Source organism: Telmatherina bonti (genome assembly GCF_933228915.1).
Source record: "Telmatherina bonti genome assembly, chromosome: 9".
In the NCBI taxonomy this organism is placed as follows: domain Eukaryota; kingdom Metazoa; phylum Chordata; class Actinopteri; order Atheriniformes; family Telmatherinidae; genus Telmatherina; species Telmatherina bonti.
This window is the reverse complement of record NC_136627.1, coordinates 29,822,580-29,840,981: the sequence shown is the minus strand read 5'-3', so window position 1 is coordinate 29,840,981 and position 18,402 is coordinate 29,822,580. Positions and strand designations below refer to the sequence as shown.

At 36.5% G+C, this 18,402-nt stretch overlaps 1 protein-coding gene across 1 annotated transcript in view; it reads right to left on the bottom strand.

Moving 5' to 3' along the window:
• Positions 1 to 18,402, bottom strand: part of nbeab (neurobeachin b) — a gene marked incomplete at both ends in the record, with an annotated part of 192,563 nt that overhangs the window by 136,711 nt on the left and 37,450 nt on the right. Inside the window, 7 exons of the mRNA XM_079246781.1 lie at positions 190 to 336; positions 2,907 to 3,026; positions 4,771 to 4,897; positions 6,786 to 6,907; positions 7,371 to 7,466; positions 7,630 to 7,730; positions 8,856 to 9,087. Coding sequence (XP_079102907.1) covers positions 190 to 336; positions 2,907 to 3,026; positions 4,771 to 4,897; positions 6,786 to 6,907; positions 7,371 to 7,466; positions 7,630 to 7,730; positions 8,856 to 9,087 — 945 coding nt within the window. The remainder of the gene's footprint in view (positions 1 to 189; positions 337 to 2,906; positions 3,027 to 4,770; positions 4,898 to 6,785; positions 6,908 to 7,370; positions 7,467 to 7,629; positions 7,731 to 8,855; positions 9,088 to 18,402) is intronic.

Here is an 18,402-nt window from a genome sequence, read left to right as displayed (position 1 = left end):
TCAGTGTACTGTGCTATTATTCCCCAAGATCGGGTAATTTATGCAGCAGTTTATCAGTGAGGAAAAGCAGGACGGAGATACAAGGCAAAAGGAACTACAGCAGGGCAGCGCTGCTCATTGATTTCACAGATGGATCGGTGATGCAGACTGCTTATATGTAATCTAATTTAGCCACCCTCAAGCACATACCTTATAGCTTGGTCCTAGTTGATGAATTGCAAATATCTGTGCAGGATTGAGGGCTTCACTGAACACATAGACAGCTCCTAGTTGCCCGCAGAATACTCTGTTAGCATCCGCTGTCTCTGAGGACCCAAGGAAGCACTTATCATAACTCTGCAAAAAAGATATAGAGAATGGGGTTATACCATTTGGTTCTCTGGGACTAAAGAAAAAGGTGACACAGCTGAATTTAGCAAAAGGGAAAATACACTGCTCATCCAAAAGAAAAAGTCACTGCCTTGATTTAATTACGCAAATAGTTAAGTGACTCCGCTTGAATTTTTACTGCATCAATGATTATGTTTCAGTGTTTCAGCAACAAGTTGTCCATCCCAGAGAACACAATGTGTGATAATGGAAAAGATAGTAATTAGGTCAAATTACTGCCATGAATGAAGAAAAAAAAACAACAGCTCAGGAGGTTGATTAAACTGCTAAAATTGGGTTTAAAGCTATAAAACACATTATTAAAACTGGAAGGATAGTGGGGAACCATCATCTTTGAAATAGAAATGTGGTTGGAAATTAATTTTCACATCTGTTGAAACAGAATCATAAAAAAAGAGCTAACAGCTATGTCTAGTAGTGAAAAGAGAATTTCCACAAGCACAATGCAAAAGAAACTCAAGGGATTTGGGACTAAACAGCTGTGTAGCTTAAGAACGCCAGTGATGAGTCCAGATTGATCCTGTTCCAGAGTGATGGGCGCATCAGGGTAAGAATAGAAGCAGATGAATATCTTAAAAACACCACCAGAGTCAACCCATTTCTCTCTCTTGCCAACACGGAGGTGCTGATGCATGTTTATATTTCTACTAGTATAGATTATTGCAATTCCCTGCTCTCTGGACTTCTTAAAAAAAAAAAAAAAGAAAAGAAAAGAATATTCAACATCTAAAATTACTCTGGAACTCAGCGGCCCATGTCTGGATGGACCACTTATTTATGTGACCTCCTTTTAACTGATGAACTCTTGTGGACCCTGAATCTTCTGGTACAGGCCTTTTAGTTGTTCCAAAAGTAAGGGGCATGTATATGTGCGGTATGTAGGTGTGGGTGTCATTATGTGTGTGTGTGTGTGAGAAAGAGAGAATGATCAGGTGTGTCCTATTGAATGCTGATGTTTTATACTTCATTGTGTAGTGGTTTGTTTTTATTAGTAACCCAAATAATGGTCCAGGTGATTGCAGAGCTGTAAAGCAGTGTTATAAACAAATGCATATCTCTCACTGAGCTGAAAGAATACTTTTGTAATAAAACTATTGCATACAATAAAAATGCTTAGTCACAAAGACTTTTCTGTTCAGGTGTGAAAAATAAGCATTCAAATAAAAATTCTCTCACCACAAATGAAGCCAGTTTCAGCTACAGCAATGGGATATTTCATGGATGAAACAAACATGGCTGCACAGCTACAGGACCATGCACATCTTTGAAGATGTATCCCACCTCTGGTTGTGCAAATTAAAGGCAAGATATTTGAACCGCACTCAATGCACACATTCTCCCTCTGTAAAACACTTTGTAGTTCAATTGAAAATTTATCTCTCACATCTAAGGTAGCGTAGATGTGTGACAAATGTGTTAAATCAACATAACTGTTATATTCTGGGGTGAATTCAATATAAATTAATCAAATCAAACTTTATTTGAATAGTACTCTTCGTGCTTAAAAACAATATTAAATGCTTTACATAAAAAACAAAACAAAACACGATTTACATCAAAATAGATAAAAACACACACACACACATACACCCATAGTCCCCTTTCACCCACCCACAACCACCTTCACCCATGCCCTATTAGCCCCTATAACAGTTAAAAGAAGATGACTGACCAGGTACATTTGTACCAGATGTGCACCAAATAAGGAAACGATATCTTCAGGGTGCGTCTACACAAAGGGCTACCCGACCACCCAGACTGTCACCATGGGGGCCACCCGGGTACAGGCAGACAGGACCCACGCCACAACTGTAAGGCTGCAGCGCTGGATCCCGACCCACCAGACAGGGACAGCCCCCACAGCAACACCCAGGCAGTCAGAGCAGGGGCAGCCCTTGGTGAAGAGGACCCCAATGAGGAGAAAACTGGAGTGATACCTAAACAAAAGTAAAATCCATTCAAAAAAAATAATAATAATAATCAAATTTAAACTAATATGTAAATAAATATACAAAATATATAAATAAATAAAATTAACTAAAAGAAGAATAAATATAGGCTAATATAAGAATGTTAAAATTTAGTTAAAAGCTAAACTAAAAAGGTAGGTCTTAAGCGTTTTTTTAAAAAACATCAAGAGTCTCTGCAGCCCTGAGGCCCTCAGGCAGGCTGTTCCATAGGCGAGGCCTGTAATACTGAAATACTGGCCTCGCCATATGTTTTGGTACAAGCTTTAGGAAGAAGTAAAAGGCCGGTACCTGAGGACCTCATGGTCCACAGGGCTCATACTTTAAAAGCAGGTCAAATAAATAAGAAGGCCCAAGACCATTAAGACATTTATAAACCACTAAAAGAACCTTAAAATCAATCCTGAAATGCAAAAATGCTAAATACTGAGGAGGCATGTTTTTATTCTAACATGTATGAGAAATTGAAAGCATGGATATGTCCTTTGCACAAGATATTCAAATCAGGACAATGTCACAACAAGAAGAGTTGAAAGAAATTAAACTTACATCATTCGTGTTAACGTGCCACGCCATATCTCCATATGAAACAAGTTGTCCGTTTACATAGCATCTTATTTCGCTGTTCCTCCAGCGGCTGTAGATGTGAACGATGCTGACCATGTACCACTGCAGATATTAAATAAGTCAGATTGAAAAGGTTTTGTAAGTGAGTTGTAGGTTTTTTAACTTAATATTTGCAGCCTTCTATCGTACACTTTGAAAAATACAGATGAGATCACAGAAGAGAATTTTAAACATTCAATTATCTCTGTAATTATAAATATTTTTCTTATTTTTCAAACTGAAATATTCAGATGAACTTCAAAGGTAATAAAAAGCCAAAGCAGTGAAGTTTGAGAACAAAAGTTCAGAATTTTGAATTGGGAAACAGTGAATAACAGATCAGAGAAAACACTAATAAGCAGCAAGACAACATCTTTTTCACTCTGCACAAAGCCACATCAGTCACTGGTTAAAAGAGGAACAAGTCAGAGATGTAATGTAGATGAACTGTGTGAAAAAGAACACAGACAACTAAAATCTTGTGTATATTACCCAGAGAAGATGGCAAAGAACACACTCGCAGGGTCTCAAGCATGTTCCTGAGTGCAACTTACATATGCAAAAGAGTTTATCCACGTCTGTACACCTAATTACATTATTTTACATGGAAATTGGAATAAGCACACATCTGCAAACAGTAAAGGAATGTTTTTGCATTTTTGCTTGACTATATTGTTCCATCTGAACAAATACTGTCAAATAATTTACCAATAAAACTAAATCATCTTGTGCCATTTAAAATGGTTCCCATCAAGAAAAACTAGTCACCCATAAGCCATTATAATTACTCAGAAGTGAACTACAATTGTATCCACATATCTGCACTCACCAGTAAAACCTTCTTTACTTTGTATCTATATAAACACCACACTGTGTGACTCAAAGCTCTTAAGCTGCCCATAGTATGGGCTCCTAGTAGGACCAGTGCCACCACTCACAGCAGTACAGAATAGGCTGTCCATCTTGTGTGACTGTGAGCTCATTATTTATTGGTTTAACCCACGAAGGGCATTGTGCGGTGTAATTACAGCTGTCTACACCCAAGGAAACCTTAAAGAAGATTCATGGTTGAGCTGAAGAGTGCAAGCTGCCTGAAGACAATTCAGAACTACACCCATCTGCTGATGTCTGAATGTAAAATCAATTAAAATGTTAATTAAGCCTGTTTTATCTTTGATACGCTTCTACAAGACAATACCTGCACTGTGACTCTTGGAAAGAGACAAATAGTTGTTCCCAACTATTAGAGGAAGCCTTTAACTGTTTTACACATGCAGTACATTCGTTTTTCTACCCTTCAGTAACAGGTATGCTGCGCTGATCTGCCAAGCTAAATTAAGTTTCATTTTCTCATCCATTTTTACTCCTGTTTAACTCACCATGGGGTTTCAAACATTTCCCATTTTTTTGCAGACATTTACAATATGCTAACTACTGCAGAGAAAAGAGCAGGTGATGGATCGAGGGAGAGGAACGAATGTAGCAAAAACTGCACGGGATTCAGAAAATGCAATAATTCTTTATTTCTAATAAGAAAAAAGATCTCCCTCTCATATCTTAGACCATAATTCAATACAGCAGCATTATTCTGAAGTACCTTGCTCATGTTAAAGTACTTGTTAAAGTATTCCTGTCTTACCATTTCAAAATCTGAAATGAAATGCCTACAAATATTTTTTATCTTGTGATCTCTGATGAACACAATATTCATGGGAATAAATATATTACTCTGCATTACATGACTACATGGTAAATGCTAGGTGGAAATTTTTAAAACCAGCCAAAGAGTGTTGAAAGGAGGTCTTACCTTCCTAGGCTGAAAATCATACTTTACACAGTGCTGGAAACCTTTTCCTTTAGACTTGAGTGATGTCACAATTAAACAGTTCCCAACAAAATGTGCAGAGTAACCAATGCCTTTATTGGTGCGAAAGCTGAAAACAGAAATAGGGTAAATCAAGTTTGTATATGCCATAATTGTATATTTAATGTCATAAACAGGATGAAGTGGAAACTTTTTTAAATACCGTGTTAAGTAATCTTTTTGGTCATTTATTTTTAAACAAGAATAATTCATTAAATCAAATCATGCATTTCTCCTCATTCATTTACACTGGGATGACAACCATTTGCTCTGCAGACACAAAGCTCTTTGTAGGAGTGAATTATAGATCATCCTTAACAATTCTTATCTTAATTAACAATTACAAATATTTTGATCAAAATAATAGAAACTAGAAAACAGTTGAGGTGAAACTAAAATAGTTGTAGTTTTAAATGCTTTCAAACAACTAATGTGTCTAATCTCTCCACTGTAAATGTCTTCAATCCACCAAGGAAAGAGGCAAACTGTTTACAGCAGGGGTGGGCAACTCTAGTCCTCAAGTGATGCAGTCCTGCACATGTTAGGAGTTTCCCTGCTGCAACACATCTGACTCAGATTAATGGGTAATTAGCAGACATGCAGAGTTTGATGTCAGGTGTGTTGCAGCAGAGAAACTTCTAACATTTGAAGAACTGCAGCCCTCTGGAGCAGGAGCTGCCCACCCCTGGTTTACAGTATTAGCAGACCCTCTACACCCCGGTGTGCAGATCTAAACAATCTTGTACCATCTTAATAGTTTTCCATCTCATCTCCGCTTCAGCTATCCATACTTTGCACTGCTTATACAAACTTTGTGCACTCCTGCAGTCTTCAGGTCTGAAGCAATCTTCCTCTCCCCTGCTACTCATCGAAATCATATAAAAAGACATCTTTGCTGAGACATTATATTGTGGCTTAGTTGCAGAGTTGGAGAAGTCTCACACCTAACAAACACTGAGCCAAAACACACTGCTTGGAGATGCTTGGTCCATCTCTGCAGATACAATTAATTCTTGTTAACATGCCCTGCCACTGAGCTGCAAAACACTAAAATCACTATAAACAGGATTAGCCTGGTATATCTCACTCTTTTTTGTGACTGCCAGAATGGAATAGCTACCACATGAATACCAAAATTCTAGCTTAGCCAATATTTTGTCATTCTTTTTTGATGTAACACATCAGAGAAACACAGAACAAACCTTCTAAGGTGAGGAGATTATTTCATTTCAACTGTTAGATCAAGGTAAAGTGATGGCAGCCAGAAGATAATAAGCACAAACTGTTTTATCTGACCAATCAGTCTTTGCTGTCAGGCAGTTGTATCTTTTCATCTTCATTATCCACTTTATCTTTCATTCTTTGCCAAAGCTGCTTTATATGCTGTATTGTCTTCTGTGATTTCCTCTCAGCATTCCTTTCTGAACAGAACGAACAGCAGCCAGGCATCACTGCACTTTTGAGTTATTGATTTTAACAATAATTACCCACAAGCTCCAACAGGAGCTGGGTATGCGAGCCTTTTGTGACACTTATTCAAATCTAAATTAATACCTCCATAGTGTCTCCCACCGCAGCAATCAGTGCTCCAGCCGCTGTAATTCATGCCGGCATGACTTTTAATCTAGATAATCTCACCTAATTCCCTCTCTCTCTCTCCATAATAATTCATGAGCATTATCTGGGAAAATGAAGCCTTTTCAAAAACCACATAGCATAAATGCTGCCAATGTGTGAAAAATAGCTTTTGTAAAAACTAGTCTAACCTTGAAAAACAAATTACGGTCTTAATCTGTTTAAATGAGAAAAATCACTGTAGGTTAGAATATGCTGCTTTGTCAATAAAACTGAGGTTAGCTTTGTAGGCTGCAGGGAGGGTGAGATTTCTCACCAAAAAGCATAAAAGCTCACGTAATTAGATGAAATATGACGCACAAATGTATGTAATGCACACTTACCAGTAGAGATACGGCTTGTCCTTGTCAACACTGATATTATTCAGTGGATCCATTCTGAACCAGGTGCTGAATGTAAAGCCATTCTGATAAGGCCATTTAGCAATGGGAGGTAAAGCAATTGCCTAAAATAAATAAAGAACAACAGGAAGAATAGCTTAGTATGAAAGACAGCTGTGTAAAATCTTATGCATTTCTTTAATAGTTCAAACCTCAGTTCATTAAAGTATTATTTCTGTTCGTTCTTGATACTTCATCATGAAAAGTGTCCAACTCTTTCTAAGCAAACCCAGCCATGATTCTGTTCTTAAGACATCTGAGTAATTTTCTATTAATCTCCAGATTCTGTCATTTTGAAAAAAATCTCTTTAATCATCTGTGAGACAAAAAGATTACATTTAATAGCATCAATCTACTTCATTTACTTGCTTCAATCTACATCCTGCTGTGTGCTGATTAAAAATGCAGAAAAAAAGGACATCTCGTCCTCAACATCCCATGAAGAGTTTCACAGAGTTTCTTTTGTAAATGTCATCTTGGTGGCATGTCTAAACACAGTTTTTTTAATAATCCAATGCCATAGCTTACTGCTGCACTGCGACCAGGAAAGTTGAAGAAGGCATCTGGTCCGTGTCTCTGGGGCATCTGATTCAACACTGACAACATTTTCACTGCATGCTTCGGCTGCACAGGTAGCAAAGACAGAAATATTATCATCATTTTAACTATACATAAATGTGGGTGTGTGTATGTGTTCACTCATCATGTATGTAATCAACTATCAAGTAAACCTAAAATATTTTAATATATAGCTAATATTTAGGTCTGTTCTGAAAACAGGACTTACCCAGACACCTCCTTCTCCTTGTAACATGCTGAAGAGCAACTTCAGTTCTTTCACTGTGATGCTGTAGCTGGCCAGCACACCTAACATATCCACTAGCAAGTCTTACAGAGCAAGACATCACACACACACACACACAAATGTAAAAACCACAAAGAGCATACACATAAATAAAGAGAAAGAGGAGAAAATGGTCTCTCTTGAAATGCAGCTGAATTTTACAGATATAATAATTCATCAACACCACACAGGGGATTCTCGTGGGAAAAACACTCACTCTTCACTCTGAGATATGGTTTCACTTTAGTTTACAGTTCATTGTGTGTGAAATTCAATTAAATCGAACACAAAACCTTTCTGCTATAATTACATGAAGAATGACTCAATCAATATAGCTATATGGTAAACAGTTTTCTTTTGGAGGCACAATAAAAAAGCAGAGAACATCATTTTTACATCACATCTCACACATAGCTTATTTCCAATAAACCTAAAATGTTGGTATATTGTGCATAAGCCAGTGGACATGTTGTGAGTCCTTGTTACAGGCCAGCTGGACAGCCACGACAAAGGTGGAGCTCTGCACGACATGTGCTCAAATACCACCTACTAAACACCACCAGACACAAAGCAATATATTTCTTCCAAAGTTACAAAAATAAAAGCAATGATAAAAAATAAAAATAAAAAAAAAACAAACAAACTGAGCACTCTTTGTATGAGCTGTCCAACAGATCTGGAGAAGGTTCACTCTGAGGCTCAGTAATGTTCAATATCAGTCTGTTTGCATCATTACAAAATGTAAAAATAGTCATGGAGCTCCAGTTCTCCTTTGTCCTCTGGACATTTGTCATCTTATCTGAGAAGCTCCAGATTCAGCCACATACTGCTGAAAGATGCTGAGATTCGTGTTTCCATTTTGTTATAGAACAAAATAGTTTAGTTTGAACTGTACAACATGCCATTAATTAGACTTTAAGTTTTCACTTTATCAAAGACAAATCCTGAATATAAAGAATATTTTCTAATATGCTTTGGTTGATTATTATTCCTAGTTCATTTAAAAGATCACATAGTGGCTAACGCACCAGTTATAGCATCTTATGAGCACATTCTTGGTTAACGGTACCTGGTGGACATGAAAATGAGAAAGATTTGTCCTATCATTTATAAACACATACAACCAGTGCTAATATAGAAAATAAATCCATATAACTTTATCATCATACCTGCAATCATGTCATCCACAGAGCCCATTCTGAGCAGCACCTGTTGGATGAGGCCCACTTCCGTACTTGTTTGCAGGTTTCGAACACTTTTTCGAAGGATGGCTGTAAACATGCTCCATATTTCAGCCTGGCAGGTGATGTCACAGTGCTCCAGTAGCTCCACCATGCAGCCGATGCTCTCTGGATCTTGGATTATAAAGTTTGTCTCCAGATCAAATTCACCGCTCACCAACTGTAAAATAAAGTGGAACAGATGTCAGATGTCAGAAAAGACTGGATGTGTATTTACATCACATGCTGGTTAATTTGTATTCTTCAGCATCAGGGCAACATGGATTATACTAAAGACTTAAACTGAACTTAGCTCTCTGATCCAGCTTTCAGTTGTCTTGACTGTGGATTTTTTAAGGAACAGAAATTAACCATTTTTTACTACTCGCATGGTAAATAGCTGGCCAATACTGGAGACGAATTTTTCTCTTAGAAGGGATTTTGATCTGAATTTAACCATCTGTGACTAGAAAACCATCGTGTATTTAATGAAAAGGAAGAAAATGGAGTCATTTTATTTTCTCTGCTCCATTTAAAATCACTAATGATAATCTGTTTTAAGAAAGTAGAAACAAAAATCAATAATGCAGTTCTTCAAGTCCAAAAAGCATGAAATTAGCTTTCTAAAGAAGTGCAAGGTGTATATGGAGCTTACTGACAACAACTTGCTGGTGGGCATCAAAGCAAGGAGGTGGAAAATGGGCCTAGATCCCCCCTGCACATTAATGTGACTGACAGGTAATAGCAAGGTGAGAGCAAAAGCGGCGTTAAGTGCTCAGGGAGAATATAGTCTATTGAGGTGAAAATCAAGCCCCGCCTCCACCTCATTATCAGATCCTGAGGCTGATGCAGTAGTTGAGCAGATAACAATAAAACTCCACAAAACCAGATGGTTTGTTCTCATTGAGGTATAAAGAGCATTATTGTGTGAGAATAAATAATTTTTGACTCATCTAAAAAATGAATCCTGTAAAACACAGCTGTGGCAAATGAGAGGCCACTTGAGGGATAAACTTGGTTTTACACATACCATCATACTCACACATAAATACTATTATACCCTTACTTAAACAATAGTATACTCTCTCACAAACAATCCCATACTCTCTTATCGGGCTAATCATACTCTCACACAGTTACTACTAACTCTCTCACAACAATAGTATATCCTTTCACTGATACCTGTATAGTCTCTTGCCACACAGTCATAGGTGGGCAAGGTAGACTGATTTGCAATTTGCCAACGGTCCCTAAGCAGTCGAGGAGCAGCAGGTTCTGCATGGAGTCCAATTTAAGTCTCATAGGTCGGAGGACGGCTCTTTTAGAGGAAAATTTGATTGTAGATCACAGTCTATCTTGCTCTGATTATGGTGTTGTGTCGATTTTGTAGAAGTTCCATTGATGAGTTACTAATTTGGAAAAGCTGAATCTGTGAACATCTTTCTAACTTTAAGCCTCCCGGTCTGCCACGTTCCCATTTTAACAAGGAGGGTGGGTCAGGTTCAGATATCCCGCTACTATCTTCATCAAAGATAACCAATAATGAGCTGAAAATTTAGTTTTGCATCTGTTTCAATCAAACTAACTTCCGTTTCAATCAAACTCTTGCACATATTCAACTATTCTCATTCACTCATATCACATCATTCTCTTTTGCATTCAGTCATTTGGCCTCTTCCACATGGTTATTTGGATTTATATAGAAGTATATTTAATAAAGGATTAATTTAATAAAGGTCAGTAAATATGAGAATGTATGATCATGTATGCAAAAGACTATACAGGTATCAGTGAAAGGGTATACTATTGTTTGTGAGACAGTATAGTAGTAATGGTGTAAGAGTATGACTATCTCTATAAGAAGAGTATAGAAGTATTTGTGAGAGGGTATACTATTGTTTAAGTAAGAATATAATAGTGTAAGTATGATGGTATATGTTAAAACCAAGTTTAAATTATCCCTCAGGCGGCCTCTCATAGTGGCAAGTCAATCTTAATGTGACTGCTATATATGTGTGCTGTATATAGCAGTATAAGTGAAAAAATTATTCTCCACAAAGATTATCTAAAAAATATATAATTTAAAAAAAAGTATCTGAACACCATGATACACATCCTCAATGTGCAGAGTAGAGAAGTTCTTTTCTAGGACACGAACAATAACAGGAAATCGCAGCTTTAAAACTCATGTAGTGGGAATTATATGTTGCCTGAATCAGCTCAAAATGTAAAATGTGCAGAAGGCTCAGATGAAACCAAACAGGCTGCAACAAGTCTGTCTAAAAATAGTCACCATTTTAATTGGTGTGGAAACTTAAGAAGTTGCTCAACACATTCTCATCCTGACAGTGAAAATCTAGAAGGGCAGATAGTTTGTAAAACCACCTGGCTGACATCAAAGTAAATGTCCTGCTGCAGAGACACAAACTCAAGCTCCAATTACACATCATTCTGTTGCTTTTTGTATCTTTGAGGTAAAACAGGGCATTTGGTGGCCCAGTCTAATTGCAGTAATGAGCATTATGTGTTGCAGAAAGTAGCAGTCTGGTTTTAAAGCTATGCCCCGAATGTCCAGGACACACTTTCTACACAACGGTTAAAAGCAAGTTGGTGATTTAGCATGAAAAAAAAAATTGTCATTACATCATAATTGTTGCCCCTATTGTCAAAATAGCATCTGTAAAATAGAATTATCAAACTGGTGTAGAATTATTCAGTGGAAATTAGTTTAGAGAAAAGACTTGAATGTGTTTTAGGAAAAACCCCCATTCAAGGCTTAGATGTCAACAATTGTGCACTGCTGGCAGGGAGAGCATTTCAGCAAGTGGCTCTGACATAAGGGTCTGTTCTTCTCATCGTAAGTCATGAGAAGAACCAGTTCTTCAGCTCAGGTCAAGTTTGGGTGAGTCACCAGATGACAATAACACTGAAGGAGCACATTGACTGCCAAGTAAAGAAGTTGTTCTATAAGCTGCAAGTGTTGCAGAGGTTCTGACCTCTTGATTTTCTCACTGTCCAATCACCTTTGAAATAGGTGAAATTGTCCCAGGAACTTATTTTCTTCATGTTGTAACATTTTGCACCATTTCTTCCTGTCTCCTTTAAAAAGACATAGAACATACATTCTTCTGTTGCCTGTTAAGTCGCTGAATATTCCCCCATCTCTTTAACCTGTATGAACTAAATTCGGGTTCTGATGTTTACATTAAATAATTATTTTTAAAAAGTGCTAAATGCTTAGTTTATATCCTGCAATATCAAAACTGTAAAAACACTCACAGAAAGGAGTTATATAAACTAACTATATATCAAACATAAACTATAGTTAGGTCTCTTGTATAAATAATGGAATACACTTTTAAAGTGGTTTAAGGAGGCAGATTGCAGAATATGGTCAAGTTTAGTCTTTTCCTGTATTACTTTTCTCTTTTTGTCTGTTTTTTTTTTTCTCTCCAATGAATCATGTCACCTGCAACTGGACAGGCAACCTGTGTATCCTACCTCTTGTCCAAAGGCTGCTGGGATAGGCTCCAGATCCCCCACAACCCTTGATCGGATTAAGCGGTTCAGATAATGATTGAACGAATTAATCATGTCACAAAATTTTCTAAATCAAAGTTCTTCTGCAGGTTTTGATGAAAAGACCCTTGTCAAATATCATAGAAACGCAAATTTATTTACGTGTCCTGCTACATTAATCCAATTATTTGGCTCTGAGAACTGACTAGATGAGTCTGTTAAACATGTTAATTTTCCAGCAATTTTTGAGCACAGACTTTAATGTTTGTAATACATTAATTTTTATTTATTAGACATTAGCACAAGTCCATACCCAAAACAACTTTGTTCAAACTGTTTTTTTAACAAGTGCTCGAACAAGTGTTGGACAAAACAAGCAAACAATTTATGTCTGTCTCGTCAAACAGAGGACCACATTTTAATTCATTGTAACAAAAAGCAGAAAGAAACATTTTAATACATTAGTGGAACCCACAGAGCATCTGCTTCATCCCTTATTAACAATGACAGCAGTGTTTGTGTTTGCTACAGTATGTTTACCCACTGCCACATCACGTTCATATCATTCTTACTTTGTGGCTGCTCGTTCATAAGAATAAGAAAACTTTTTCTTTTTTTTTTTTTTTAGTTCTTCAGTAGGGAAATTGCATTGTTGCAACAGTATAGGAAGAGCAGGAGCACATAGCTAATATCAAACAAGAACACACAAAAAAGTCTGGCCAAAGAGACATTCCTGAGACAGTTTAGGGTTTTATGGGTTCTAAGAGGTTGTTCTCTAACTTTTTCTTGTCATCATCAGATGGAAAGCTCTAGTGCTGCATCCATGATGACATTAAAACAAGGAGCAGAAATGATCCATGAGGTCTAAACTAAATCTAATTTTTCTTTGGTGTCATTGCCCTTAATCACATTCAGTCGTGATTCAGTTGCAGACTGAGATTCCCAGAATAATTGTTACCCATTATGTTACAAGAAGTAAATAAATGCATTACATAGCTGATTACACACTCAACATATGGAGAGCAGAGCTTATCTGAGCCAAATGAAAACTCAGAAAGAAAAGGGGGAAAATTTATCAATGCACAGTAGGATGTCTGTTTAATTTCAAGGATGCAAATCCTATAATCAATTTGAATGCAGATGGAAAATGTTTTGTTTTTTGTAAGAAATTTATAGCTATTAGTAAAAGGACTTTGTAAAATATGTGTGTCCATTACATTCAAGCACTTCAGCTAATTCTGACAAAAACAAATCAGATTAATCCTAAATTTACCAAGCTGGAGAAAACACTAGTTTCTCTGAGAGGTCATTTTAAGGTTTTTTTGTACAAGAGAATGACAGACTAGACTATACAGACTTGCTCTGAAAATAGGTTAAAAAAAGTCAGTTGTTACAAGAATTCATCTAAGCAATTTATCTTATATATATATATATCTCAACAAAAATGGCGTAAAAGAGCTCTAACAAATCATTAAATTGACCTCACTGGAAGAAAAAGCTAAATTAAAACCATATGGTATCATGACGGGCGTTTACATAGTAACATATGTGACGACAAATTAATCTGACAAAGTGGTCTGATGTGCAAATATAATGAACAAACAAATCAGTCTCGTCAACTGATAGCCACTGTTAGAAAGGAAACAAGGGTAGCGCCACAAAACTACAATGTAGAATAAAAACAGAGAGGTCTTTGAAGATAATCCCAGGAGGATCCACCTTTCAGAGTGACATTGACAACAAATTCACAGCAATCACAGCTCTAAATGTGTTTGTGTCCAAGACACCAGCTGAGGTCTGAACCCGTTTTAAAACTTAACCTGAGGATTAATATTCCTTTGACTACAACAATAACATAAACAAGATTAAAGTGTTAATAGATGGTAAAAAAAAAAAAAAAAAAACAACAAAAAAAAAAACACTTGAGAACGAGGCTGCTAAATTACCAGCGGATCTAAAAATGACCCCCCCCCCCTCCCATGCAAAACTGCAATGTAAAATTAGTGCATTTCTCATTCTTTATAATGTTGAAGCACCTGGACAGGACCAAAGTCAGTTTTAAAGAACGCAGCTGCATAGTAATTTATTTTGAGCTTATCTCTTCACTATTGAAGAGTTGCTATGATGAAAAACTGCAAGTCTTGGTTTGCTTACAGCACTTCAGCATGCTGGTGGAATTGAAATAAACTTCTCTCTGTTATATTTTCTCATCAACATATCAGATGATCATACCATAATCTGCACACGATACAACCTGCATTGTGAAATCAAATTGTAAAGGATTCAGATACAAGTGTGTCATAAAATGGACGACTTTTACAGTAGTACAAGATTTTGTAATTTTACAGCATTTACAATATTTAGAGCAAACTTACTTACTGGCTTACATTAGCATGCAAATTACAGCTATTATGTGTTTAAATAAGGGCACTGAATTGGAAGTGCACTTCCCAGTGGGAACTGAATGAATTACAGGATTCTACTTAAATCAGAGTCAGAGGTGGAAAACAGACTCTTTTCTAGATATAAATGTTCATATTCAGCATTACCAGGGATTCTATTTAATGTATGACTGAGAGCAGGAGTAAGCAGAGAAGCATACAACTCACATGGCATCAGATGATTAAGTATTTATTCAGCAATAAAGGAATCGTATTGTGCAGTTATTTATTGCTAATTTCATCTTAATCATTCAGATCTGAATTGTCAGTCTGTGTTGTGCCTTATTTTTATAAGTGGGTTCTTTACAGATGCCACCTGACTTGAATGATCAAAAACAGTGTGGACTAAGAAGAATATAATAAGTTAAGAAAATGTAAATTATTTTCATTAACATAAAATAAATTAAAAGTAAAACACCAAGTCAATAAATCCCCTCTGTATACAGTCAACAGATGCCTATACAGTTGTGCACTTAATATATTAAAAAAAATATATTAAAGTAAATAAAAATAAACACAGGGTGCAGTACAAGTGTTTAAGGTGTGTGTAAAAGACAAGTTGTCACTCAGCATGTCAGATTAAGCACTTAACACGGTCGTTGCACACCAACCCAACCAATGTGCATTAACACAATCTGCAGCACCCCACAAATAGAATTAAATTTACACATTTCTCAGAGGGAATTTAATAAGTCAAAATCACAGTAGTACTGACATCTCAGTGTCAATTACTAAACAGGAGACTTGTAAAACTGGTTTTTACTCAGCTAAACCTGGCAGATGTCAGGATGTCATCAGAGCCGATTGAAAGCAGCCTCCTTTCACAGTAATAACATAAGAACGCAGGACGAAGATAAGACTTTACTATTCATAGGCTAAAGATGAAACCAGAGGATCAATACTGCCTTTCAGTGACCATTGTATGTGGTGCGGTGGTTAGCCGTCACCTCACAGCAAGAGAGGCATTAGTTCAAATCAAGGTTGAAGGTTTTCTGTTTGCAGATTGCATTTTGTTTTGCATATGTGGACTTTCCATCTTTGTGTGTTCCATCTTTCTACGCACAGTTCAAAGACATCCATGACAGGTTAGTTAACTGGTCATTCCAAATTGACCCTGGCAGTGAACACAAGTGTGCATGGTTATTTGTCTTATTACCTCGGCCAAGGAGGATATGTTTTTGCAAATGTTAACCTGTTTCTTTTGTCTGTCTATCTATCTCTCTGTCTGTCTGTTAGCAACATTACAAAAACTATTGAATTGATTTTCATGACTTTGTGGGTCTAGGTCTAACTAGGTTTAATGTCTTAAATTTTAGCTGTGATTCATTTTACACTCTGTGTCCAGGAAATGTTTTAAGGATCCTTTATCATGTCATTTTCAGTATATGTGCATGTAACTCCACACTAAAAGGTGATGATACAGGAGAAGTTCCCAACAGGTTTTTACAAAATATCAATGGTAAATCTTGATCCTAGCAAAATTCTGGATACTATTATCTATAACAGAAATAAATCTATGGATCTTTGAAATTTTCATCATTGCAAGAGTATAAATTAAGACATGGAATAAATACCACAATATAGCCAAGACACCGTGAATTCATAATCAGTGTGATCAGGAATCTGATCATGTATACATAGGAAAGTTGAAGTTGGACTGTAACGCAGGGTGGAAATTATTGTATGGTTTGAAATCAGCTGCTTGGCAGAGATCTTTGCTGTCAGAGTGCTAGTCTAGTTTATGTTTGTGTCAGACCTGTGAAGTTGCGGCAGTCGATCCAAGATGTATCCTACTTGTTGTTTAATGGCAGTGGAGGCAGGCTACAGGCCCTCATAATCTAATTGCAGATTGTGGACATAGAACAAGGATCGCATAATCAAGCATCAGAAAATACGTCTAAATATAAATACGTCTAAAGATGTGTATCTGTACATATACCAACACCTACCCAAATTCTGAACCCCATACAAAAATATCTTTGCGCACATTATTACTGTAACCCTGCCTAAATAGGCTAATAAATTTGTAATCATTCAAAGCCCACATTTGAGATAATAAGATTGCATTATAAAATTGCCTAACATTGTTCAAAGTTAGCAAAAAAGTTTTTTTTAAAAATGGATGGATAGAAAAGGTTTGTAACTTTGACCTGACACAAACAAGTTCTTCTTTGTCTATTTCTCTTAAATAAATTTTAAGCACCTGATAAACACATATAATGAACTGGCAGGGAACAGGAAGTAAAGCATAAAGAATGCACACGGGGAAACAACTGTACAAAATGATGCAGGAAACAACACTGCTCAAAAATAACAAAGAATTAGATCACAGGACAAGAACTAAAACCTACCTAAACCCAGATCATGACATTCTCATCCAAGTAGAAGTTGTGGTTGGATTGAGATGATCACTAAACACAACTCATTGCATATCTAGAACCCATACATGCACTCACACATACATGTTGTTACACATATTTTTATGTTGTTCATATTTTTCAGTTTGTCTTCCTGCAGGTGCTCCCAATGATTGTTTGCTGTGTTCTCGTACAGATTCCATAAGTTATTCCTTTTCCTTTACACATATAGCAGCTGGTTTTCAGTTTTTTTTTCTGTCTTTTGTATCTTTACCTCCTTTTTCATTTTTACTCACCTTTTCTCTTCCAGACAAGTAATTTCTGTGGTGGGAATAGCACTCATGAAAAAAGCATTTTTCATGTGTCATAATAAAACCAAAAAAGGTTTGTTTAAAAGCTGTTACAAGATGTTCAGGTCAGCTTATTCAGCCCAGTGGACAACATTTTGCTGCAAAATGACTATGGGCCTCAATTAGTCTGTTTTTGTTTTGTTTTTTTCCTGCTCTTAAGAAGAACACATGCGCATCATTGCCATGAGGCACAGAATAAGAGGGGTACATCTGAGCCCTCAAGAATCCCACCACTTTCAGCCGTTTCTGATTAGGAGAGGGGGGTTAAAGGTTTGTTGTTGTCATGGTGACCACCAGCAAGGATTGAACTTGAGATAGTATCCAAGAGAACCCTACTGTGGCCAGTAAATTACAAGAAATAAATAGAAGTGATGTCCTACTTACAAAGACTCCTGACTCCTGAACTATGATTGTTGCTGTAATGGAGTCTGTTGGAATCACGTAGAGAATATAAATTGCTCAAAATGGATAATGTGACAAGTGTTCTTGGTTAAAAAAAAAAAAAGATATATGCATACAATTAGGTAGATAGTAGTAGTTGTGCTCAGGAATAATTTCAGAATACAGTGTATTTTTAAACATATGAGATCAGATATTCACACTAAAATTTAAAGCACAATAAGTCTTTAACAAATCTGACATTCTTAACATTTGATGACCTCTCAGTGGATAAATCTTTATGATGTAATGCACAAATTCACCGACAGACACTGCTTCACGAGCAGATGACCAGCTTAAATAAATACAATAAAATAAATAAAACACTATCAAAAGAAAGGTACAATTTATATCTTATTTTTGTTAAATCCCCATTAGTGATTAGATTAGG